General features: G+C 41.8%; 1 protein-coding gene across 3 annotated transcripts in view; it reads left to right on the top strand.

The window, feature by feature from the left end:
• tdrd3 (tudor domain containing 3) overlaps positions 1 to 27,544 on the top strand; it is a 143,591-nt gene that overhangs the window by 51,798 nt on the left and 64,249 nt on the right. For all 3 annotated transcript variants that reach the window (XM_043691162.2, XM_087987866.1, XM_043691164.2), the window contains 2 exons: positions 4,405 to 4,564; positions 14,324 to 14,449. In XM_043691162.2, coding sequence (XP_043547097.2) covers positions 4,405 to 4,564; positions 14,324 to 14,449 — 286 coding nt within the window. The remainder of the gene's footprint in view (positions 1 to 4,404; positions 4,565 to 14,323; positions 14,450 to 27,544) is intronic.

Raw genomic sequence — 27,544 nt, 5'->3', positions numbered from 1 at the left:
GCTGGGGTCTTGAAGCTGGCTGTGGAAGTTCTTACTCCCCACTCTGTTGGAACTAAAAGCTAGGGTTCTTTTCCTGCTGCTAGAATTGCATGTGAGACAATCTACAGGTAGTTTTTCTAATCATGAATTGATTATAATGCAACTGATGAATTGTGGACGTTTTGCATAATCTGAAATTTCTGCTGAACGGGTAGAGCGGGTTTTACATAGCGCAATTTTCTGTAGCGTGAAATTGCAGAGGAACACAACAGATGCATTATAGAAGAACAATCTGTATTTTACTGATGAAAGGCTCTGGCCCGAAACATCGATTCTCCTGTTGCTCAGGTTCTGCCAGGCCTCCTGTGCTTTTCCAGCAACACACACACACTCGACACCAGTCTTGTAGCTGTATTGGAACAGCTTGGCCGAGGGCATGACTAGTTCTGGAGCTTGAGTCTTCACTGCCTTTGCAGGAACTTTGTCAATGTCAAAGGCTTTACATTATCTGAAGCCTACTGGCATTTCTTGATCTAACATGGCATGAATCAAACTGGCACTTTTGATGCTGAGGACATGAGGAGGGGGAGGAGGCCACTTTATAAACACCTGGATGTGGCATCTGTGACACACTGCTATCCTACCTTCACCTGTCTCATTCATTTAATTCAATCTTGCGTATTTGATCATTGACATTTTTGGTAAAATTGATCATTTTAACTCCGTTATTTTCGAAGTAAGTTAACTTAAATGTTAGCTTGCAATTTAGCCTAGAAGCTCATCTTATCTTGTAGCATCCATTTTTCTCCTGTTCCCTCCATGTTGCTGTTACATTGCTTCAGAGAGATATAAGCAAAGATTACATACAAAAAAAGTACTTCACCCAACAAAAGTGTGTGCAGTGTTTGCTTGTGCCAGATTTATGGAAATAATAACTAAATGACACACTCAGATATTTGCAAATAAGTGATACAGTGCATGTGCAACTTTATGCCAAGTGTTTACTACTACTCCCAATTTTTTGAATCATGAAGCAGTTCATGCTGAAACGCTATAACACTCAGGCTGCAAAGTGGACAATAAAGTGTATTCCACAAAAGTGTGGGACAGGTTCCACTTTTAATAAGAGAGGCCTAACCACTTGCTTTGTCATTTTTGTGGCATTACCTTCATCCATCCTCCAAAGATCACCAGGTGTTGAATCAAGGGAGCCGTTGGCAGCAGAGTAACAGAGCTGTGTGCTGGCTTGAGCCCAGGACTCATCCACTGCTGTCTACTTTCTTTTTCTTTTTACCTTTTTTTTTATTTCTTCTGTTTTTTCGTTCATTTTGTCTTTTTGTTTGCGGCGGATTAATCGGTGGTGGTGGCACACTGGCTCCTCCCCGTGGTGGCAGCAGCAGCAAGAACATTGTCCTGGCATTTGGGGTCAGCAATGGCCACAAAGCACCTCAAGCAATTGGAGGTAGTGGCAACAAAGTTATCAAGATGGCAGTGCCTGTAAGGCATTAGCTTGGAGGAGGGTGGTTGGAGTGGGACTCTTGGTGAGGCAGCAGCATCATCCTGGCCTGGCAGTGGAGCCAGAACTCCTGGTTGCAGTAGGCCCAGAGTGGGGCTATCTGGTTTTGGCGAGATGGTGGCAGCAGCATAGTATGCCTGGAACGTAGATTGCAGGCATCATTGAGGCAACAACAGATCTACAGATCCTGATTGTGGTGACAACAGGCCCAGCGAGGGGTCTCCTGGTTATCGGCAAGATGATGGAAGCAGCTCCTGGTTGCGGTAGGCCCGGAGCCAGAGACTCCTGGTTACGGGGGGTGAGCGTGGGTTCAGTACAGGAACTGGCATTGATGGCAGCGAAGTGGGCCCAGTGGCAAAGTGGTCGTGACTCCTATATTGATAGGTCTGGTGCAGGTGGCGGCGAGACAGTGGAAGAGGGGTGGAGGTGCAGGTATTGTTGGTGTGTCAGCTGAGGATTCTTATTATTATTCATTTACGGGATGTGGGGAGTGCTGGCTAGGCCAACATTTACTGTCCATCCCTTATTTCCCAGAAGACCTTTTGAGTCAACCACATTGCTGTGGACCGGGAGTCACATGTAGGCCAGACTAGGTAAGGAAAACCAGTTTCTTTTGCTAAAGGACATTAGTGAACCAGATGGGATTTCTCTGACAAAAGACAGTGGTTTCATGGTCAGCAGTAGACTCTTAATTCCACATTTTTATTGAATTCACATACCACCATCTGCTTTGGCTCGATTCAAACCTGGGTTCCCTGAACATTGTGGGTCTCTGGATTAATAGTGTAGCAATAATGCCATCCCTTCCCCAAAAATATACTCTTTCAAATACATCCTGTTGTTACTAAGCTGTTCAAAGGGTGCTGGATTGTGGTGACAGTTGAAGCTTTCCCTTGTTTTTTACTGTATTATTCACTGTAAAAGGCAACTGACAATCATTCAGTTCAGTTCAATTCAATTCAATTCATCAGTAATCAGAGACTCATGGAGTCTTCTGGAGTGAGAGCGGTTCAGAAGCTAGGTAACCTACATTATATGGTTGACTTTCTGAATCTTCCAAAACCAACATGCCATTTGTAGTACAACCCAAATTTAGTATTTACAAAAAGCTGCACTAGTTTTCTGCCTGTAGAGTGCTGATAATTATTTGCCTCTTGATGAATTAAATTAGCTTGAAATTTTATCTGAAATCAGGCTTTGAAATATAATGCTTTATCATTTATTGAATATGAAAATAGAAAATTATTCCTGTGTCTGATGCTGAGTGACAATCCTGTTTTCTTCATTAACCTAGCCATGTTACTGTGCCTGTAGTTGAGATGCTGTAAGGCGTGGGGAATTGGAACTTGCTTGCAACAGTGATTTTTGGATGCGGCACTCAAAACATTTCATAATACTGTGGTGAGCAAAGGCCTAAAAATGTAACATGATTTTGTACTTTTGGTCCCTGTGCATTTGAGCATTGGTTTGAAATTGATCAGGATTAATTTCAGAGAATCCTTTTACACATAGAGCTGAAGTAATGCCAGTGCCCCAACTGCATATGTGAAAGAACGCTTTCAGAGAAGTAATAACAACCGAAATCAGTGAATGGTGAACATAGCCTCTTATTCAGCATTCACAGCACAAGTTTGAGGCAGCAGTAGAATTCTAAACTACGGTCTTACAGGAGACCTTTTTATACACAGTTCTTACATATATTAAAATTCCATTAATATGGTGTTATACTTTTTATCTCTCGTACACAAAGGTTTGTAGGGCTTCTGTCCTGGGAGACAGGAGATGGGTTAAAACATGTTCTAAGTGCTGGCTGCTACTTGTGAAGGGATGTCTGTCTGGGCTGCTTGCATACTTAGAATGTGTTGTTAGTCCTTTTTGTTTTTTTAGGTTAGTAAATATTAGTAAAATGCTAGGTCTATATGATGTAAGTAAGTTAAAAATTGCTCCTATATGTAAAAAAAACATAAAGGATATTAAACTAATTACCTTAGCTGGGTTGTGAGATTTATTTACTATTTGCCAGTATAAATTCCATTCATTCATGCAATTTCATAAAGGACCGTTTTGTCAGTTAGTTTCTTAAAGGGATAAGGACCCAGTTAAAAGATATTTAACAGGTACTTAATCTGCTCAGATCCAGGAAATGGTTGGTATGGGTTGATTAATTTTATAATGTTTTGTGGAGACTTAGTAGAGATGGTATTTTTCTGTATGCTACACTGATTCAGAGGTAAATACTGTTTGTAGCAAAAGTAATACAAACTTGTAGTTTATAACAAAATGTAGTAATGGGTTTGAAAGGGATTTTGAGTTTGGATACTACATAACCATGGTTTTATGAATGAATGAATTATGAAACCATGTTATAGTAAATAACAGGTTAGTAAAGGGTTATGAATGAATAAACAGGAACCTGGTATTAATGAATTTGGCGAGCTGGTGAGTGAGTTAATAAAGGTAACCTATAATATGATATCTTATAACATAATATCTCACATAGAGCTAAGTGCCAGTGCCACAAGTGCAGGTGTGAAAGAACTCTTTCACAGACATTCTTTTGGAAAAAATGTCAGTTTCTGTTCCTTTAAAAATTGACATACATTGGTTTGATTAATTCTTTCCAGAGGAGATGCTAATATCAAAAGGAGGATTGAAATCTATTCAAGAATAGTAATTGATAATACAGCTGCAGTGTAATAAAATGCTGTCCAGCATTTCTATGTTGAGCATTAATGACCAAAAGTATATGTAAAAGCAAAATACTCCAGATGTTGGACGTCTGAAATAAAAACATAAAATTGTGATTCTGTGAAAATGCTGGAGCAACTCAGCAGGACGTTACAATAGTGCAGCATCTGTGGAAAAATAAAGAATGCTTCAGGTCTTTAAAGCAGTCTTTTCTATTGTAGGTTGATGAGCGAGCTTTACAGAACATAACTGAAATGGGTTTCAGCAAAGAAGAAGCAAGACAGGCCCTAATGGATCACAGCAATAATTTGGAAAATGCATTAAACTTCCTTATCAACAGCAACAAAGCACCACCAGCAATGCATAATCCACCTGCAAGAGGTAAAATCTGCATTATTGTGTACATGTATATATGTAAAAATAGCTGAAATGTAATTTGAGGCGACTGAATCTTCGTCAATAGCAGCAGCATCCCTTTATAAAATGTTTTTTGTTTCATTTCTACTTCAAAAATGATGCATCCTCATCAAATCTAGTTCTAGCCCTAAAGATATACATCGATATCAATGCTCACATGGCAGCATAAGGATGAGAATTGAATTTTTAAAACTGAAGAATTAGTTTATAAACTATCCCAAGTCTTGGTTAATCTTGGGAAGAGCTCTGATCAAGCCATATCTTTTTAAACCATCGCTACTTTTGGTCACTAAATCTTGAAGGAATCCTTCTGATGCTACAGAGAAGAGCTATGAGCTGGATCCCACAAGTCTGAGTTTGGAGGGTAGATTGGAGGGTCTTGAGTTTCAGTATTGGAGAGTTATATATGAATTGTAAATAAAGCCTCCCAGGAGGACCAGTTCCACCACAGAACACACCAGATGGCCTCCTCCTTTAGAGACCGCAATTTCCCTTCCCATGTGATTATAGATGCCCTCCAACGCATCTCGTCCACATCCCGCACCTCCATCCTCAGATCCCACCCCTCCAACCGTAACAAGGACACAACCTCCTGGTGCTCACCTTCCACCCTACCAACCTTTGCATAAACCACATCATCCAACGACATTTCCGCCACCTCCAAACGGACGCCACCACAAGGGGATATGTTTCCCTCCCCACCCCTTTCCACCTTCCGCAAAGACCATTCCCTCCGTGACTACCTGGTCAGGTCCACGACCCCCCCCAACAACCCACCCTCCCTTCCTGGCACCTTCCCCTGCCACCACAGGAATTGCAAAACCAGTGCCCACACCTCCTCCCTCACCTCCATCCAAGGCCCTAAAGGAGCCTTCCACATCCATCAAAGTTTTTACCTGCGCATCCACCAATACCATTTATTGTATCCGTCGCTCCCGATGCAGTCTCCTCTACATTGGGGAGACTGGATGCCTCCTAGCAGAGCGCTTTAGGGAACATCTCTGGGACACCCGCACCAATCAACCATCCACCCTGTGGCCCAACATTTCAACTCCCCCTCCCACTCGGCCAAGGACATGGAGGTCCTGGGCCTCCTTCACCGCTGCTCCGTCACCACCCGATGCCTGGAGGATGAACGCCTCATCTTCCGCCTCGGAACACTTCAACCCCAGGGCATCAATGTGGACTTCACCAGTTTCCTCATTTCTCCTTCCCCCCCACCTCACCCCAGTTCCAAACTTCCAGCTCAGCACTGTCCCCATGACTTGTCCTACCTGCCTATCTTCCTTTCCACCTATCCACTCCACCCTCCTCTCTGACCTATCACCTTCATCCCCACCCCCATTCGCTCATTGTACTCTTTGCTACCTTCCCCCACCCTCCTCCCTGACCTATCACCTCCATCCCCATCCCCATTCATCTATTGTACTCTATGCTACTTTCTCCCCACCCCCACCGTCCTCTCATTTATCTCCTACACCCTGCAGGCACTCTGCCTCTATTCCTGATGAAGGGCTTTTGTCCGAAGCATCGGTTTTCCTGCTCCTCGAATGCTGCCTGACATGCTGTGCTTTTCCAGCACCACTCTAATCTAGAATCTGGTTTCCAGCATCTGCAGTCCTTGTTTTTACCTTATAAAAGGTAAATAGACCAAGCTATGCTTCATGACAATGAAACAAATGGGGCATTTGTTTAACGATGCAAATTTCCGATTCATATTGAAAGGTTCTTAAGCCATCAGTGTGTGAAATAGATTTCCAAGGATGATTCTGGAGCCGCAAATGTTCAATGATTTAGGAGGTGCAGGAGTATTAGATGGGAGAGAAGAGTAGTGAACTGAAGGATTGGTACACAAGCGTCAGTTAGAATAGGTTAAGTGCGCGCTCTCCCACAACCACTCAGATAATTGCCGACTTGCATTGTCGTGAACTTCCCAGGAATGAAATGGAACAGAGCCAGAGTTGTGGGAGGTGACGGAATGTGTGGTTCAAGATGGACTTTGAGATTTGTGGAAAAGGAGGAAAGTGATGTCAAGGTTACAAGTTGTATGTAAAGAAAAAGTTGGGCTCAGATGACTGATGACCTCCATATTAGTACAGAATCCACTGGAGGCCGAAACTGGTGTAATAGAGGGCACATGCTGGGACCTAATGTTTCCAGAGGTGCTACATGTGGGTTGAAATGGAGATATTTGTAAGCAGAGACAACTGTTTTACTGTTGCTGTGAGTGGATGGGAAAGTATAATGGTTGACTACAAGGTTTCTCGCTATTTCTGCTTTGCAGCAACTATTCGTTCATCTCTTGTTTCGGTTTATAGGCTGATGAGAAACTAGGAATCTTCATAATTTCATCATATGTAAAATAGAATTTGTACAGCCCAGAACGAGGCTGTTCAGCCCAGAATGTTTCTGCTGGCTTTCCACAGGGACCATACTTGCCTGATTCCCTTCGACATGTCTCCTTCATCAACCATGCACCACACTCCCAAGGCAGTACATTAACCATTAATAACCTGAGAAAAGACTTTTAGCTTCACAGTACGTTTTTGTTTCTTGTATTCCTTCATTTAAATCTGTCCCCTTGTTCCTGACCCTTTAATAAGTGGAAGCCCTCGTAACCCTGTTCAAACCTCTCCTGCTTGTCAAGGCCTCCAGCAGACTTCCTCTTCAAAAAAAAGCAGAACAAGCTTCTCCAATCTATCTTCATTACTAAAATTAATTGTCTCAGGAACCATTCTCATAATTTCACATCCAATAATTTCACATCCTTCCTGAGAGTTGTCAATCTTGGACAACTATCAACAGATTTGTCAAACACTGTTTCCCTTTTGTACATTTGAGATGACTACCTCATTGATTTTCTAAGTGCCCTGTAACCATAAAAACTGATGCATTTATTTTGTGTCTCTGCCATTTCATTATTCTTCATTGTAATTTCTCCTGTTCTTTGCTTTAAAAGACATGTTTATTTTTCAGTGTCTCGCTTTGTTTTTGCACAGCTTTCTTAATTATTTTCATGTCTGAACTAATTAAGTCTGTAAGACTGATGTGTCGCTCTATGATAAGACCATAAGACATAGGAGTGGAAGTAAGGCCATTCGGCCCATCGAGTCCACTCCGCCATTCAATCATGGCTGATGCGCATTTCAGCTCCACTTACCAGCATTCTCCCCATAGCCCTTAATTCCTCTAGACAACAAGAATCTATCAATCTCGGCCTTGAAGACATTTAGCGTCCCAGCTTCCACTGCACTCCGTGGCAATGAATTCCACAGGCCCACCACTCTCTGGCTGAAGAGATGTCTCCGCATTTCTGTTCTGAAATGACCCCTCTAATTCTAAGGCTGTGTCCACGGGTCCTAGTCTCCTCGTTTAACTGAAACAATTTCCTAGCATCCACCTTTTCCAAGCCATGTATTATTTTGTACGTCTCTATTAAGTCTCTCCTTAATCTTCTAAACTCCAACGAATACAATCCCAGTATCCTTAGCCGTTCCTCATATGTTGGACCTGTCATTCCAGGGATCATCCGTGTGAATCTCCGCTGGACACGTTCCAGTGCCAGTATGTCCTTCCTGAGGTGTGGGGACCAAAACTGGACACAGTACTCCAAATGGGGCCTAACCAGAGCTTTATAAAGTCTTAGTAGTACATCTCTGCTTTTATATTCCAACCCTCTTGAGATAAGAGACAACATTGCATTCGCTTTCTTAATCACGGACTCAACCTGCATGTTTACCTTTAGAGAATCCTCGACTAGCACTCCCAGATCCCTTTGTGCTTTGGCTTTATTAATTTTCTCACCATTTGGAAAGTAGTCTATGCTTTTATTCTTTTTGCCAAAGTGCAAGACCTCGCACTTGCTCACGTTAAATTCCATCAGCCATTTCCTGGACCACTCTCCCAACCTGTCTAGATCCTTCTGTAGCCTCCCCACTTCCTCAGTACTACCTGCCTGTCCACCTAACTTCGTATCATCGGCAAACTTCGCTAGAATGCCCCCGGTTCCCTCATCCAAATCATTAATATATAATGCGAACAGCTGTGGCCCCAGCACCGAACCCTGCGGGACACCGCTCGTCACCGGCTGCCATTCTGAAAAAGAACCTTTTATCCCAACTCTCTGCCTTCTGTTAGACAGCCAATCCTCAATCCATCCCAGCAGCTCACCTCGAACACCATGGGCCCTCACCTTGCTCAGCAGCCTCCCGTGTGGCACCTTATCAAAGGCCTTTTGAAAGTCTAGATAGACCACATCCACTGGGTTTCCCTGGTCTAACCTACTTGTTACCTCTTCAAAAAATTCCAACAGGTTTGTCAGGCATGACCTCCCTTTACTAAATCCATGTTGATTTGTTCTAATCAGACTCTGCTCTTCCAAGAATTTAGAAACCTCATCCTTAATGATGGATTCTAGAATTTTACCAACAACCGAGGTTAAGCTGATTGGCCTATAATTTTCCATCTTTTGCCTTGATCCTTTCTTGAACAAGGGGGTTACAACAGCCATCTTCCAATCATCCGGACCTTTCCTGACTCCAGTGACTCTTGAAAGATCTCAACCAATGCCTCTGCTATTTCCTCAGCCACCTCTCTCAGAACTCTAGGGTGTATCCCATCGGGGCCAGGAGATTTATCAATTTTAAGACTTTTTAACTTTTCTAGCACTATCTCTTTCGTAATGGCAACCATACTCAACTCAGCCCCGTGACACCCTTTAATTTTTGGGATATTACTCATGTCTTCCACTGTGAAAACTGACGCAAAGTACTTGTTAAGTTCTCCTGCTATTTCCTTATCTCCCATCACTAGGCTTCCTGCATCAGTTTGAAGTGGCCCAATGTCTACTTTTGCCTGTTGTTTGTTTCTTATGTACTGAAAGAAACTTTTACTATTATTTCTAATATTACTGGCTAGCCGACCTTCATATTTGATCCTCTCCTTTCTTATTACACTCTTTGTTATCCTCTGTTTGCTTTTGTATCCTTCCCAATCTTCTGATTTCCCACTGTTCTTAGCCACTTTATAGGATCTCTCTTTTTCTTTAATACATTTCCTGACTTCCTTTGTCAGCCAAGGTTGTCTAATCCCTCCCCGGTTAATCTTTCTTTTCTTGGGAATGAACCTCTGTACAGTGTCCTCAATTATACCTACAAACTCCTGCCATTTTTGCTCTACTGTCTTCCCGGTTAGCCTCTGCTTCCAGTCTATTTTAGTCAGTTCCTCTCTCATGCTCTCATAATTACCTTTATTCAACTGTAACACCATTACATCCGATTTTGCCTTCTCCCTTTCAAACTCCAGACTGAACTCTACCATATTATGGTCGCTACTTCCTAAGGGTTCCCTTACTTTAAGATCTTTTATAGAGTCTGGTTCATTGCAAAGCAGTAGGTCCAGAATAGCCTGCTCTCTTGTGGGCTCCATGACAAGCTGTTCCAAAAAGCCATCCTGTAAGCATTCCATGAATTCCCTTTCTTTAGATCCACTAGCAACATTATTTACCCAGTCCACCTGCATATTGAAGTCTCCCATGATCAATGTAACCTTGCCTTTCTGACATGCCTTCTCTATTTCCCGGTACATGTTGCGTCCCTGGTCCTGACCACTGTTAGGAGGTCTGTACATAACTCCAATTATGTTTTTCTTGCCTTTGTGGTTCCTCAATTCCACCCACACAGACTCCACATCATCCGACGCTATGTCATTCAATACCATAGATTTAATTTTGTTCTTAACTTGAAGGATGATCTTCTTGGTCATCCTTCATTAAATTCTGAAATCCTCTTGATCTTCAAGCTTATTTATTTCTCGAGCGCTTTTTTAAAAGACTTTAATGTAATGTTAACTTTTAGTTTCTCTTGTTCGCCATGGTATTACCACTTTTATTAGGAACATAAAGGCAGGTGTTGGCCTTTCCTCCAGCATTCTAGATTTTGAACAATTCTCTATGGCAGTCATATTCTTGAACTATCCCCATAGCTCTTGATGTCAGTCACGATTAAAAATCTTTTCTTATCTTGCTTTGAGCCTATTTATGATTGAGCTTCCCCAACTATTTAGAAAACTCTCATGAATGAACTTAAACTCCACCCTAATAGTGCACATTTGTTTTACATCACCTTTGTGAAGATTAAAGCTCTGGTTTCCATATTATCCTGCATTCATAGCAAACCTCCTGAACTACACTTTAGATCAGGGAACATTGCAGCGCAGTTTAGGACCCTCGGCCCTTGATGTTGCGTTGACCTGTGGAACCAATCTGAAGCCCATCTAAGCTACACCTATTTCATTCTTATTCATATGTCTACCCAATGACCATTTTAAATGCCCTTAAAGTTGACGAGTGTGGGCGGCACAGTGGCACAGTGGTTAGCACTGCTGCCTCACAGCGCCAGAGACCCGGGTTCAATTCCCGCCTCAGGCGACTGACTGTGTGGAGTTTGCACGTTCTCCCCGTGTCTGCGTGGGATTCCTCCGGGTGCTCCGGTTTCCTCCCACAGTCCAAAGATGTGCAGGTTAGGTGAATTGGCCATGCTAAATTGCCCGTAGTGTTAGGTAAAGGGTAAATGTAGGGGTATGGGTGGGTTACGCTTCGGCGGGTCGGTGTGGACTTGTTGGGCCGAAGGGCCTGTTTCCACACTGTAATGTAATCTAATCTAATCTACTACTGTTGCAGGCAGTATGTTCCACACTCCTGCTCTGAGTAAAGAACCTACGTCTGACATCTGTCCTATATTTATCACCCCTCAATTTAAAGCTGTGTCCCCTCATGCTATCCATTGCCATCCGAAGAAAAAGGCTGTCACTGTCCAACCTATCTAACCCTCTGATTATCTTTTATGTCTCAAACTTTGCCTAACATGATCACTACTCTTTTAATCAAAGAATTTCTGTAGTGGAAGCAGGCCCATACAGCCCATCGAGAGTACACTGACCCTCCAAAGAGCATCCACTCCCTCACCCTCTCATCCCTGCTTTTATCCAAATATGTACAAGTTAGGTGGATTGGCCATGCTAAATTGCCAGGTAGTATTCAGGGATATTCAGGCTAGCTGGGAATGCAGGGCTACAGGGATAGGGTTGGGGTGGGTCTTGGTTAGATGCTCTTCGGAGAGGCAGTGTGGACTCAATGGGCCGAATGGTCTGCTTCTACGCTGTAGGGATTCTATGATATTTCGGATTGTGGGTGAAACTGTAGCGCACGGAGGAAATGCATGACATGAGAAAGTATGAACTCTATACCGACTGTCACCCAAGGCTGGAATCTAGCCTGGGTCCCTGGTACTGAGCCACTGTGCTGCCCCTTTTGGAGGTCTGTGATTTCATCACGTGTTTGCTTTCTGCTCCCTACATCTTATCTCCACTTAAATTGATTCTGATCAATTTTTTTTCATGTTAAGGCTCTTTCTGCTTCGTGTCTATCTCTTATCCTATATCTTCAGCCCATGTCCATCTTAATTTTGCATAAATGTTTGTTTTTAAAATGAAGTATCCTGAACTATTCCAACCTTTGTCACGACATAATCATGTCTCTATGATGACAGGTTAAACCTATTAGTTTTATCTGTGTTAATAAGTAACCCATTTTATCATGAATGCTTTGTGCAGATGAGCTTAACATTTTCCCCAGGATATTATGCCCCATAACCGTTGCTAAATTCTCTGTCCGATTCTCATGTAATTGTTCTGCGTAATTGTACTTAGATTGCTCTTTTACTGAAGACCATGACTCTTTTTTTATGGCTATTTTGACTCCTGCCTCTTATTTTTCTCTCCCCTTGCCCAGACCCCAGTTTTGTGCAAAGCTCTTATTTCCTACCTGAGATGTTTCAACACCTAGGTTCTCCAAACATGGATCCTTCCTTCCTTTATCTTTCCCACTGTTTCATCCTTATGCCTGTATCATGACTTTATTATCAGGGTTGCATCTGCCTCGCCACACTCTTTCATCAGATATACTGAAATTCGCGTAATTAAGACTGTAAGACCAAAGGAGTAGAAATTAGGCCATTCGGCCCATCAAGTCTACTCCGCCATTCGATCATGGCCGATAGGTTTTTCAACCCCACTTTCCCGCTTTCTTCCCATAACCCTTGATCCCCATGGCAATCAAGAACTTATCTATCTCTCTTAAATATACTCAGTGACCTGACCTCCACAGGCCCTCTGTCAAAATGAAGTCCACAGATTCACCACTCTCTGGCTAAAGACGTTTCCCCTTGCCTCTGTTTTAGTGGGTCTTCCCTTTACTGTACGGCTGTGCCTTTGGGTCGTCGTCTCTCCTGCCAATGGAAAGTCTTCCCACCTTCCACTCTGTCCAGGCCATTCAGTATTCTGAACATTTCCATCAGATTTCCCCCCCCCATATCCTTCTAAACTATAGTCCCAGAGCCCTCAAAGGCACATGTTAGGCTTTTTGTTCCTGTGGTCATTCTTGTGAACCACCTCTGGACCCGCTCCAGGGCCAGTACATCCTTCTTGAGGTATGGGGCCCAAATTTGCTTTCAGTGCTCTAAATGTTGTCTGACCAGCGCCTTCTAAAGCCTCAGATGTACATTGCTTTTTATATTCAAGTCCTCTCAAGATGAATGACAGCATTGTATTTGCTTCCTTATTACTGACTCAACCTGCAAGTTTATCTTAAAATCCTGGACGAGAACTCCCCCAAATCCTCTTTGTACTCCAGATTTCTGAATTTTCTCCCCATTTAGAAAATAATTCATGCCTCCTCTTCCTGCCGAAGTGCGTGATCTCAACTTTCCCACACTGTATTTCATCTGCCACTTCTTAGCCCACTTTTCTAACCTGTCTAAATCTTTCTGCAGCCTCCCTGCATCCTCAATACTACCTGCCCCTCCACCTATCTTTGTATCATCTGCATACGTAACCAGAAAGCCTTCAGTTCCTTCATCCAAATTGTTAATGTATAAAGTGAAAAGCTGTGGTGCCAACACTGACTCTTGTGGAACACCACTAGTCACTGGCTTTCATCCTGAGAAGGACCTTTTTATCCCCACTCTTTGCCTTCTGCCAAACAGCCAATCTTTTATCCATGCTAGTGCCTTTCCTCTATCACCATGGGCCTTTATCTGACTCAGCAGCCTTCTGTGTGGCACTTATCAAAGACCTTTTGGATGTCCAGATCGATAACATCCATTGGCTATCCTTGGTCTAACCTACTTGTTAATTCCTCAAAGAATTCTAACAGACCTGTCGAGCATGACCTCCCCTTGATGAAACCATGCTGACTTGATTGCTTCTCAACCCAATATCCACAATAGCTATTCAATTTCCAAGTATTCAAGAGTTGGAGAATATTGGATCTGCTACCTTGGAAACCAGTGTAAGCCAATGAACATCAGTGAAGTGTAGGTAGGGATTTGAAAGGGAGAGAAGGTATAAGATAATACACTCTCTGTTCGTTCGATCTATAAAAATAATTTACTGGAGCCCTAACAATTGAACATTGTTATCTCTAAATACTTAAATGTTGTGGATGAGGGCTTGCTATTACTCTTCTGAGACTGAATAGTACATCAGATGTTTTTAATTTAGCTGCTGCCATTTTTAGAAGACCTGAGCCATTCTTTGTGATTCTAAAATATTGTTTTAAATAATAATCTGCATACAATATATTAATGTATTGAAGGTTAATGCACAGTATTCACTTACGTGTTCTTTCTTAACTAGTTTGCTTTCATCTGTTGGACATTCCTTTAGGAAAAGGAAGAGGTAGAGGCAGGTCAAGACCCGAAGATGATGACAATTTAACAAATGCAAGGCCATCTGCACCAAGCACGTTATTTGATTTCTTAGAATCAAAGATGAGTTCCTTAAGTGTTGAAGGTAGGTACTTTTGGATTGTGAGGAAAAGCAAGAAGAATGCTTGACTTGTCTATTTGAAAAAGTTTTGTAAGTATGCATTCAAGATTTTTATTACTATTGTATGACACATGGATGTCGCTTGACAGATCCGCCTTTATTGTTCCATCTGTGCTTTTTCTTGAAATTCTCATCACACTGGGGTTTACAATTGACTGGAAGCGGAACTGGACAAACCGTGTAAACAGGGTGGGTACAAGAGCACATCTGAAGCTGGGCATTCTGTGATCAGTAACTGCACTCTGACTTCTCAGATGGTTGGGGGTAGCTCCATTAAGAGTCAAGTGTGTGGTGCTGGAAAAGCACAGCAGATCAGGCAGTATCCGAGAAGCATTGGCATTTGGGGCAAGAGCTGATTAAGGACGTTTGCCTGAAACATTGATTCTCCTGCTCCTCGGATGCTGCCTCACCTGCTGTGCTTTTCCAGCACCACACTCTTTATTCTGATCTCCAGCATCTGCAGTATTCACTTTCTCCTTGTAGCTCCATTAAGAGCTGCATTTAGTGTAGTCTAGAACAAAGCAGTCTGCTTCAGTGGTACCCCATCTATTATCTTAAATATTCACCCCTTTCCACCACTGAGCATACAACTAGCAGCAACGTGTTTCATTTATGAAATATACTGCAGCAACTGAGTATCCTCAAAATCCATGATCTCAATCATCTAGATAAAAGCTTAAAGGCTAACTGGCCTATTCCTGGTCTTATTTTCTATATAATCTGATTACCATCTTATACACCCAAAAGATTTGAATCAAAAATTAATTAGGAATTGAAATCTCTCAATGGAAGGGAAGTTGTTGATAGAGTGCAAACACTGTGACCAGCAGAGATTTGATTTTATAACATGGTTGTTGAAATTTCCTGGCAGGACCTTTGCTGTTAGTGATTGATCACCTGACCAACTCAACCTGGGTATTGATTACTAGAGTGTTTTGTGCCAAATGACAGCGTTTGGCACTTTGTTCTTTGTTTTTTTTTTTGAAAAAGAACAGTACAACATAGGAACAGGCCCATCAGCGGACCAATCCTGCACCAACATTTGAGTAAGTACCTGTATAGGAAAGGTTTGGAGGGATATGGGCCAGGCGCAGACAGGCGGGACTCTCATTTGGGATTATGTTCAGCGTGGACTGGTTGAACTGTTTTTAACTCTCCACATGACTCTGACACAATGCCTTTCTAAACCACAAACCATTTCCCTGTACAGTATACAGTCCGTATCCTTCTATTCCCTGCCTCTTAAACCTTGCTATTTTGTCTGCCTTTACCATCTCCTCTTCTGTCAGCATATTCTAGACTCTTTGCCACCCTCTATGTTTAAAAAAAATGTTTCTTATGTCCTTAAATGTACCCCTTTACCTTAAATCAATGTTTCCCAGTAACTGAACTTTCCACCGCCAGGGTAGAAAGAAAATTCCAACTATCTATATTTTATCTATGCTAGGTCACTCTCCACCTCTGGCATTGAAATGAAAACAGCCAAGCTTATTTAGTCTGTACTCATAGTTCATACCGTCTGGATCAGACAACATCATGGTAAACCTCTTCTGTACTCTGCCAAAGTCTACTTGTAGTGTAGCGACCAGAACTGTATGCAATATTTCAAATGTGGCCGAACTGAAGTTCTGTTCAGCTGCAATATGATTTGCCAATTTTTGTACTCGATGCTGTGACTGTTGAAGACAAAAATGGTTACCTGAAGAGAAAAAGACTGGTGAAGACAAATATGTCCCTCACAGTTCGTCAAGTGAATTCATAATGGACAACAAAGATGGCACACCAGTTGAACAAATACTTTGGATCTGCCTTCACTAAGGGCCGCACAAGTAACCTTCTGGCAATGCTAGGAGACAGAGGGTCAAGCATGAAGGTGGAACTGAAGAAACTCCTTTTTGTCAGGAAATGATATTTGGAAAATTGGTAGGATTAAAACCTGATAAATCCCCAGGGTCTGATGTTCTGCATCCCAGAGTACTTGAAGTGGCCCAAGAAATAGTGGATGCATTGGTGAGCATTTTCCAGCATTCTGTAGGCTTTGGAAGTGTTCCACTGAACTGGAGGGTAGCTAATGTCACCTCGCATTTTTTTTTTTTGAAAAAAGGAGGGTAAGAGATAATGGCGATTTATTGGCTGGTTAGCCTGACATCGGTGGTGGGGAAAATGCTGGAGTCAATTATTAAAAATGTAATAACTGAGTATTTGGAAAGTGGTGACAGAATCGGTCCAAGTCAGTATGGATTCACGAAAGGGAAATTTATGCTTGACAAATCTTCTGGACTTTTGAGGATGTGAGTGGATAAAGGTGAATCGGTGGATGTTGTGCATTTGGACTGTCAAAAGACTTTTGACAAGGTTCCACACAATCCAAGATGGTGCGTATGGCAGCATTTGGCTCCTGAGCGTGGGGCTCATTTGGAATTTAAACGATTATAGAAAGGATCTCAGAAACACAAAGTCCTGAGGGACTGGACAGGCTAGATGTGCGAAGATTGTTCCAATTGTTGGGAAGTCCAGAACTAGGGGTCATAGTCTAAGAGCAAGAGGTAAGCCATTCAGGACCGACACGGAAGAATTCTTCACTCAGAGTTGTGAACCTGTGGCCAGCTTATTAGATATTTTCAAAGGGAGATAGATGTGGTCCTTGCAGCTGAAAGAAAGCTGGAATGGGGTGATACTGAAATTGCATGGTCAGTCATGCTCAAATTGAATGGTGGTGTGGGCTTGAAGGACTGAATGGACCACTCCTGCACCTGTTTTGTATGCATCTATGTTTATCCACTTGTGTTGTCACTTTCAGGGAACTGTGGACCTGTGCACCTTGATCCCTGTGAATATTAATATTTCTAACTGTTCTGCCATTTACAGTATACTTCTGTAGTTTGGATATTCCAAACATTCCAGTGATTTGCTGACTTTGTCTTAAATTTGCTTGATATTAGTTTAGTGCACAGTTTGCCATACCTGTGCTTGTCTTTAAGATTTTTGCATTGGGCCTGTGATGGAGCAATTAGTGCCGAATTTTGTGCAAGTATTTTGGAAAGTGAGCACTGCTTGGTCTTTGACTCTCCATTCCTTGCTGAAGTTAACATTTAACTGATAATGTTGATCTACACCAGGTTTTTGATCCTTTTGTCTAAGTATGTGCAGATTTGGTGGATTGAGAATTGGAAATTGTAGAGCTACGGGTATATGGTAGAGAGTTAGGTATGGGTGGTATGCTTTTCAGAGGGTCAGTGTGGACTCAACGAGCTTGCTTTTGCGTTGTAGGGATTCTATGATTCTTTCCTTTTGGACAACTGGTAAATGATCCTGTTTGTTTTGCTGATCAATCTAATTTGCAAACTCTTAAAATTGATATGCATGCTTTTTGACTTTGCAGGTCAGTTTTTAATTAATTTGACTCAACAATTTGACCAATGTATGCATCCCAGCCCCAAACATTTCTACTACATATGCATTTTATTTTCTTCCAATGCTTATCCCATTCCATTTGAAAAACTGTTAGACTTTGTCTCCATTATCCAGAAGCAGTTCATTCTACAACATAACCACTTGTTGAGAGTGTTTTTTCCTTGTGTTGTTTGTAATTCAATGTCTTTCTTTATGACTGTTCTGTCAATAGGCCAATTTCTCGATCTCTACTCTGGTTATTTTCTGATCAAACTGTTCAGAGATGTCATTATTGCAAATGTATGAAACAGGTGGGACTTGAACCTAGGCCTTGTGGTTCAGAGATAGAGACACCACTGCACCACAAAAGTGCTTGTCTATCGACTCTTTCTAGACTCACATGACGTTTGAACACCTGGATCAAGCCTCCTCGCATTTCTTTTTAAGGAGAAGAACACCAACTTTGCCAGTCCACCCACATAAATTAGCTAAATCAGCATGGATTTAGAAAAGGGCAAAGAAGTGTTTGATTAATTTACTTCTGAAATTGCAACTGAAAGATTGTTATGAAGTCTGGTTTGTAACTGTGCATTGTACTATAATAAAGCATCATAGGGCACTTCGTAAGAGTATGATAAAGCAAAATTTGATCTCTAGCCAATGTTAGGTGGTTTTTGGGTAGATGACTAAAATTTTTGAAGGGTCAAAATAATAGGTTGCAAGGAACATCTTAAGGGTAGAAATATTCAACCACAGCAACAACTTACTTATATAATGGTTTTATGCAATGAAACATCATAAGATATTCACAAATTGTAGATCTGGAACTCTGAAGTTTTGGGCCCAGACAGCTGAAGGCAAAGCTGCAAATAGTGATAAAGATCATGGGTTATTCAAGAAACCAGATTAGACAGCAAATTTCCCAGTACTCAAAGGTTGTGAAAGTTGGGGAGATCATTGTAACAATTAAGAGCAAGATCATGAAAGAATTTTAAAACTAGGATTAAAAAAAATAAATTAAGGTATTACTTTACAAGTGTCAATCAACAAGTATTAATGACGGATTAGCAAGACTTATGAGAGCTTAGATATCAGCATCAGCTTGAATAATAATCTTGTGGGATGTGAACCTTTTGTTATGATCTCAGTTGATATTATTGCTGGACAGTTCAGATCCCAGAATAATATGTCATATTTAGTTTTGTCTAATTTAATTCTAGTTCCCCTTCAGAAAGTTGCCAGGGAGAGGAATAGGCCTGAGAAGGTAATGGTTGTAGTGTGTTTGGATTTTCAAAAAGCATTGGTTGTTTTAGAAAATTTACAAGTGCTGAATTGTGGAATAGAAATTTGAGGACTAGTTAGTGGACACAAAGCAAAATACGTGCATATGCCCTTCAGGTTGGCAGACTGCAAGTAGTGAGCCACTGTGAGGATCAGTGAATGGGGCCTCTATCATTTACAATCACTATCTGTGACTCGGTGGGAGGGGGAAAAGCATATAATGTATGAAATTCTATCTAGCTGACAATATCAAGTTGAGAAGGAAAGTATCCTGTCTGAAGGACGCGAACAGGCTGGAAAAAAACCCACAAGTTTTGGTGACTTTTAAGAAAGTAATGAATGGAATCTAATGTGGAAATGTTTAATGTCATCTACTTTGGGGAAATATAGAAAAGCAGAATATTTATTTAAACAGTGAGGAACTGCAAAAGTTTGGACTGTGTAAGGACCTGGATACACTTGTACATAACTCGACAAAAGTTAGCATGACAGAGTAAGAAAGCAAATGTTATGTTACGTTACAATTGCTTTTCAATGAAGAAGGCCTCCTTGCAATTTTGTTGGAGCCACATATGGAACACAATGTACATTTCTGGTCTCATTGACCAAAGATGTACAGCTCACTGATTCCGAGGATGAGGGGTCTTGAGTAGATGAGTTTGAAAGTATTCAATTATTTCATTGAACCTTAACGAAATTCTTAAGCAGTTGACAGGTATTTGCTCTGACTCTGGGATCTGAAATAGGTATAGTTTCAACACCTGAGTGACCATCAAGAACTGAGTTGAGAAGTTTCTTCACTGAGTCATGAATCTTTTTAATTCTCAATACCAGAAAAGTAGAGATGCTGAATATAAATAAACAAATATTCAACAGAATTTTGGACATCGAGAGTGTTGAGGGATAGGAGAATGGAAAGGTGAAGCTCAAGTAAGTAATAAGATACAATTGCAATGAATGACAGAGCCTGCTCTAACAAATGACCGGCCCACTTCACATTTCTTGTTCTATGAATTCATCTTTATATAGTTTGACTAAAACTACTGGATTGTGTGGAATGCAAACCTTGACCACTCTCTGAAAATGAAGATACTGAAGGAAATTCCCATAAATGTCTTTAACTTCCAGGGCTCACTATAATTTTGATTGAGAATAAAGAAGAAAATAGTAGTTACTTCATGTGTAAAATTGTCTTCATCTTCCAGATGTCAATATTGCACCAGTCCATCCTTGTGGTAGGTTTATGTAGTGGTTAGGAGCACAAACCTCATAAGAAACCAGAGTAAACCATTTAACCACTCATGTCTTCTCTGCCACTCAATAGGATATTACTGATCTGATTGAAACCTCAAATCCGCATTCCCACCTATCGCTAATAATCTTTTGCATCCTTGCTTAACAATTATGTTTCTATTATTTACTTGCTAAATATCCAAGAACTTTGCTTCTGCCATCCTTTCGAGAAGAAAATTTCAAAGACTCGTGAGAGAAAAGAATTTGCCACATCTGTTTTAGATGGATTTTTTTTTTTAACAGTGAACCCTAGTCCTAGATTCTTCCATACGTGGAAGCAACCTTTCTATGTCGACCTTGCAATACTTCTCGACCCCTGATATGTTTGAATCAAGGTGCCTCTTATTTTTGCACTGGAGTTTGGAAGAATTTGGTTTCTTCAGTGTGAGTGTTTGCTATCTTGCCTCCTGATGTTTCATAGCATATCTGAGGTAGTAGACCATGTAAATGAAACCAATCATGAACATGCCAAGTACTGCAATATAAAGAGATTTTAGATTATTTCTTTGAATTTGAACAATATGAAATTTTGAAGTGGAGTTGCTTTTCACTTTTCAACCCGAAGCACTGAAAAGCTTTGTCATTGCTGTATGTTAGCAGGTCTATTTGCTTATTTAGAGCTGTGTTGCTGGAAAAGCGCAGCAGGTCAGGCAGCATCCAAGGAGCAGGAGAATCGACGTTTCGGGCATGAACCCTTCTTCAGGAATCCTAATAGCTTATTTATTCATTTTTGTTAAAACCATGCATGTTTATAGAGACTAACAGCCTTTTATTTTAGCAGAGATAGATAAATATTGGACTGGGGTTTGCTGGAGGAGGGCAATGTTACTGGGACCATTCACTGATAGGTGAGGCAGCAGATGATTGTGAATCTTTGAACTGCAGGGTAAACTATGCACTGTACTCAGCTAATGTGATTTGAGGATTGAGTAATAAGAGTGTGAATATGATTAAAAGTGATTAAATTCAAATCTGTTACTGAAAAGAAAATATAGGGAAAGAAAGCTTGAAAGAAAGAGGTAAAAAGGAAAGTAAGATAAAAAATTTAAAACAAGACTTCAATATTCCAAAACACATTCGCTATCAGCAAGTTTATAAAATGTACAGGGAGATTAGACATGAAAATTCAGTTTTGTGTAGCTAATAGTGATGTCGGGCAAGTTATTTTGCAAAAATGTGGCAATTCCCAACTCACTGGGTTTTGATGGGTTTTACTTGTTCATGGAATGTGGGTCTTGCTGACTAGGCTAGTATTTAATACTCATCCCTAATTGCTGCGAGGGCATTTGAGTGAACCATAATGCTGTGGTGTTGGCTGGAGGCTAGACCAATTAAGGATGGCAGATTTCTTTACCTGAAGGGTATTAGTGGATCAGATGGGTTTTTAACGATAATCCTAAAAGGTTATGATCACCTCCTAAGCAAATCTTTGATTCCATACTTTTGTTTAATTTCAAATTTGCTATCTGCCGTGATGGGATTTGAGCCCAGGTACCCAGAACACTAGCTTGGTGCTCTGGATTACTCATTCAGTGACATTACTGCTGTCACTGTCTCAACCTAAACTAAACTAACTAGCACTTTGAAAAGTAGAAAGGAGAGGAAGCAAAGTCGAAGCCAGAATTGGATCAGCCATTATCTGACCAAATAGCAATAGATTTGTTGGCCCACTCCTCCTGTCCCTAACTTGGATGTGCTTATGTTTCGAACTTTGCTCAACTGCAAGATTGATTTAAAAATTCTAATCATGTTATGTACAGAGAGGTCTTTATATTGGATAGGATTTGGCCAGTGCCTCCTGTACCAAATTATCGGTCCAAGTGTGAGGTTCCCTTCTTGAAATACTTGAACGTTTGATGCAAACCTGTGAACAGCCACGACTTATTTCAGCAATCGCAGCTTTTGGAGGATCGCTAAACACTCTTCACGATGGTTGCGGAGTGTGTCAAGCGAGGCTCCCTGAACAGGGTTTCACATCACAGTCAGTCATGCATGCAAAATGCAACCCCCCACCATTCCCCCAGAGTCACATGCTTCCCAAAAACAATGTAAAGTGATTAGATTATTTCCAGAAATAATGTGTGATTTAGGTTATTCCTTAAACTGCAGCATTTACAGAGTATGATTAAAAATCACACAACACCAGGTTATAGTCCAACAGGTTTAATTGGAAGCACATTGGCTTTCGGAGCGACGCTCCTTCATCAGGTGATAGTGAGGGCTCGATCCATCCTGCCCGTAAGACAGAAAAACATATCCCTAGGACATGCAATTTCTTACATGTCAGCAGGACAAGTTAATTCTTTAACATCTTATTCCCTCCTTTATCATTCTATGATAGCCAACTAAATGGAACTGAAAAAGGTGCTACTGGCTTATTCATAAGAATCTGATAGCCAGTATTTAAGCAAGCTATTGACACACAACATACAATGATTATAACAACAAGAATTACCAGTCCATGCAGTAGATAGGATCCTTCCACATGGGGGAAAAAAAAGTGTTCACCAGTAAAGTTCTTATATCCACAGTCCTTCGTGATCACTCCACCCCCTCCAAGTTAAGTGGAAACGAGCCAGTTATCCAAAATTTCCTTCAGTAAACTCCAACCTGAAAACAAAATCCAATTTAGCAGGGGTCAGTTTATTTGTGGATAAGGAGCCCAGGCCTCTGGAGATGCAGGGATCAGTGCTGTTCCTGCAAGGTCATAGGGGTCCTGTGCAATAAATTATGCTCCCAAGGCAGGATGCATATTTGCGGGTTACGTGTGGCTATCAGTTTGCTTTTGGCCATCTTTGTGTTCACCTTTGCAAATTCCAACTGGGGAGTCTGAGGATTTTTGGGATCAAATCGAATGCCATTTAATGTATCCTTTGCTGGTTCTGCTCCCACTCTGCTGTCAAATGTAACAAAGCCAACTGGCCATTTTCATGTCAGCTTGATCAATGAGCCTTCATATCCCTTAAATAGTTGAAAGATAATGGAAAACCCACGTGATTTAATATCCATAGGAAGGCTACTGGCAAAAAGCATACAGACCTCCTCCTCAATGTTGTTAGCTTTATCACTTTTCGTACTCAGGACTGGGAGCTGATTGAATCCATTGTGTCCCATTACTCCAGGTAAACGGTGCTGGTGCTAGGGGAGCAGGAGTTGCCAGAATGGCTGCGATGCATTCTGTGGTCAGTTGTCTTTCAGAAGCGCTGAGCAAGGTTCCCAGGAATGTGACTTTGTGCTGAGTGTGCAATGGGTAACTTTTCCAGGGAACTGGGTAAGTGGAGTGGGGCTTGGATCAGATTGTGGAGATTGGTCGGTGGTCCAAAGGCGTGCTTTACCTGTGAACGGAGAAACTTTAGAGATGATGATGTTAGCTGCTGAAAGTATTTTTGCATTTCCTCTCTCATTCCCTCCTTGCCAAGGTGGATAGCAGTATGACTACAGTTAATAAGCATTGGTAACAAAGCATCAGGTATACATGCTTGGCAAACTGGAGTGATGCAGAGGCCTTTTGACACAGAGTGCGAACACTATATTTGTTTTTCCGGGTCAGGGACATCCTCCTGTAAATGCCGCACGGGGACAATGTCTGGTATGCCTGTTTTCAAAGCAGGTGATCGATTTAGCGCCTGCCGGTTCATAGAGGGCACATCAAATTGGGAGCTATTGCCATATTTTTGGCAGCTCGATCAGCTCTGGGATTGCCAGTGCTGATGTCCGTATTGTCCATTACATGGGCAGCACATTTGATTATGGACAGTTGCTTAGGGAAGAAGATGGCTTTTGGACATCTAGTGAGTTATGAATAGGTGTCCCTGAGGAGGTCAGAAATCCGCACTATGACCATAGCTGGCCACCGGTGTCATTATTTTGAAACGTTATTGGCAGACGAGCCATGCCTGGGGGCTCCTCCATCCTATTCCCACCTGACAGTCTGGTCTGGTGCCCCAAAGGGAGCAAGGGCTCGACTGAGTGGGTTTAGTGAGAGAGATCAAGGCAAATCTTAGCTAGCACGGTCCAACCATCTCATTAGTGTCACGCAGGCAATCACTTACTCAATCCACCGAGAAGCTGCATATATGTTGGAATCAAATGTGAGGTTCCCTTCTTGAGATTCTTACACACTTGATGCAACTACAATACACCAACTTCTGTGAACAGCCACGGTTTATTTCAGCAAGTACAAGTTTTGGAGGATTTCTTAACACTCTTCATGATGCATACAGAGCATGTCAAGCGAGTCTCCCTGATCATACATGATTTTACATCAGTCCATTATGCACGCAAGACACAACTCCCTGCCACTCCCCCAGAGTCACGTGTCACCCAAAAACAATCTAAAGTGATGAGATTATTTCCAGCAATAATGTGTGATTAGGTTATTCTTTAAAACAGTGTGAGATTAGGTTACTTCTTAAACTGCAGCATTTACAAAGTATGACTAGATTGTCACATCCTATCTTAAGACAGAAAAACACATCTCCTAAAACATTCAATTTTTACATGTCAGCAGAACAAATTAACCCTTTAACATCTCACAAGCAGCGCATGGTATTATAAAACGGTTAAAGCACAAAAATAAGCTGTGCCAGATCTCTGTCAGAGCACTTTAGTTCATCCAACTCAAATAAATCTTGCTTCAACTTTGCAAGCAGTACATTGCAGATTGTACCTACTTAACCCCATTCTGATTTTTTCGTCTTTGGCCAGTCTGTACTTTCTCGTTCTTGATCCTTCTGCCAAGGGGTCAGTTTCTCTCAATTCTGTCTTAACTCAGGAGTTTTGTTACAGATGTTCAAAATCATATCAGCTGCCTTTTCTCCAAAGTGATGACTCCAATTTTTCCAATCTTGTTCCCTGAACTGAAGTTCCTCAGCCCTGGAACTATTATTCTATATCTTCTCTGCATCCTCTCTATCCCTTAATGTCCTTTCAAAAAAAAAGTACTCCAGTTGATACTGAACCAGTGTCTTATAAAGTTTGTCAAAACGTCAGCACTTTAGTACTATCAAGCTTGATTTATAAAGCACAGGATCCCATATGCCAAATGAATCGATTTGATTTATTATTGGCACATGTACAGAAATGAGTAAACGGTATTGTTTTGTGTGCATTCCAGCCAAATCATATTTTGCATGAGTATATCAGGGCAATAGAACATAGAACATAGAAGAATACAGCGCAGTACAGGCCCTTGGGCCCTCGATGTTGCGCCGATCCAAGCCCACCTAACCTACACTAGCCCACTATCCTCCATATGCCTATCCAATGCCCACTTAAATGCCCATAATGAGGGAGAGTCCACCACTGCTACTGGCAGGGCATTCCATGAACTCACGACTCGCTGAGTAAAGAACCAACCCCTAACATCTGTCCTATACCTACCCCCCCTTAATTTAAAGCTATGCCCCCTTGTAATAGCTGACTCCATACGTGGAAAAAAATTCTCACTGTTGACCCTATCTAAACCCCTAATCATCTTATACACCTCTATCAAGTCACCCCTAAACCTTCTTTTCTCCAATGAAAACAACCCCAAGTGCCTCAGCCTTTCCTCATACGATCTTTCTACCATACCAGGCAACATCCTGGTAAACCTCCTCTGCACCCGTTCCAGTGCCTCCACATCCTTCCTATAGTATGGCGACCAAAACTGCACACAATACTCTAGATGCGGCCGCACCAGAGTCTTATACAACTGCAACATGACCTCAGTACTCCGGAACTCAATTCCTCTACCAATAAAAGCCAGTACGCCATATGCCTTCTTCACCGCACTATTTACCTGGGTGGCAACTTTCAAAGATCTGTGTACATGGACATCAAGATCCCTCTGCTCATCCACACTACCAAGTATCCGACCGTTAGCCCAGTACCCCATCTTTTTATTACTCTTACCAAAGTGAATCACCTCACACTTAGCTACATTGAACTCCATTTGCCACCTTTCTGCTCAGTTCTGCAGCTTATCTATATCCCGCTGTAACCTGCCACATCCTTCCTCACTGTCTACAACTCCTCCGACTTTCGTATCATCCGCAAACTTGCTCACCCAACCTTCTAACCCCTCCTCCAGGTCATTTATAAAAATGACAAACAGCAATGGTCCCAAAACAGATCCTTGCGGAACACCGCTAGTGACGGCACTCCAAGATGAACCTTTGCCATCAACTACTACCCTCTGCCTTCTTCCAGCCAGCCAACTCCTAATCCAAACCTCCAACTCACCCTCAATGCCATACCTCCGTATTTTTTGCAGTAGTCTACCATGGGGAACCTTATCAAACGCCTTACTAAAATCCATATACACCACATCTACTGCTTTCCCCTCGTCCACCTCCTTAGTCACCTTCTCAAAGAATTCAATAAGGTTTGTGAGGCACGACCTGCCCTTCACAAAACCATGCTGACTATCCTTGATCACATTATTCCTATCCAGATGTTCATAAATCCTATCCCTTACAATTCTCTCTAAGATTTTGCCCACAACAGAAGTGAGACTCACCGGCCTATAGTTACTAGGGTTATCCCTACTCCCCTTCTTGAACTAGGAAACCACATTTGCTAGCCTCCAATCTTCTGGCACTACTCCTGTAGACAACGAGGACATAAAAATCAAGGCCAATGGCTCTGCAATCTCCTCCCTTGCTTCCCAGAGAATCCTAGGATAAATGCCATCAGGCCCAGGGGACTTATCTATTTTCACCCTTTCCAGAATTTCCAACACCTCTTCTCTACATACCTCAAAGCCATCCATTCTACTTAATTGTGACTCAGTACTCACATTGACAACAATGTCCTGTTCCTGATTGAATACTGACGAAAAGTATTCATTCAGTGTCTCCCCAATCTCTTCAGCCTCCACATGCAACTTCCCACTACTATCCTTGACTGGACCTATTCCTACCCTAGTCATTCTTTTATTCCTGACATACCTATAGAATGCCTTAGGGTTTTCCCTAATCCTACCAACTAAGGACCTTTCATGTCCCCTCCTTGCTGCTCTTAGCTCTCTCTTCAGGTCCTTCCTGGCTACCTTATAACTCCCAATCACCCCAATTGAACCTTCACGCCTCATCTTTACATAGGCCGCCC

The sequence above is a fragment of the Chiloscyllium plagiosum genome, unplaced genomic scaffold (genome assembly GCF_037043375.1).
Source record: "Chiloscyllium plagiosum isolate Xiang-an unplaced genomic scaffold, Cpla_swu_hap1 HiC_scaffold_6, whole genome shotgun sequence".
Taxonomy (NCBI): domain Eukaryota; kingdom Metazoa; phylum Chordata; class Chondrichthyes; order Orectolobiformes; family Hemiscylliidae; genus Chiloscyllium; species Chiloscyllium plagiosum.
Note: the sequence above shows the minus strand (reverse complement) of the source record. Positions and strands in the feature narration are given on the sequence as shown.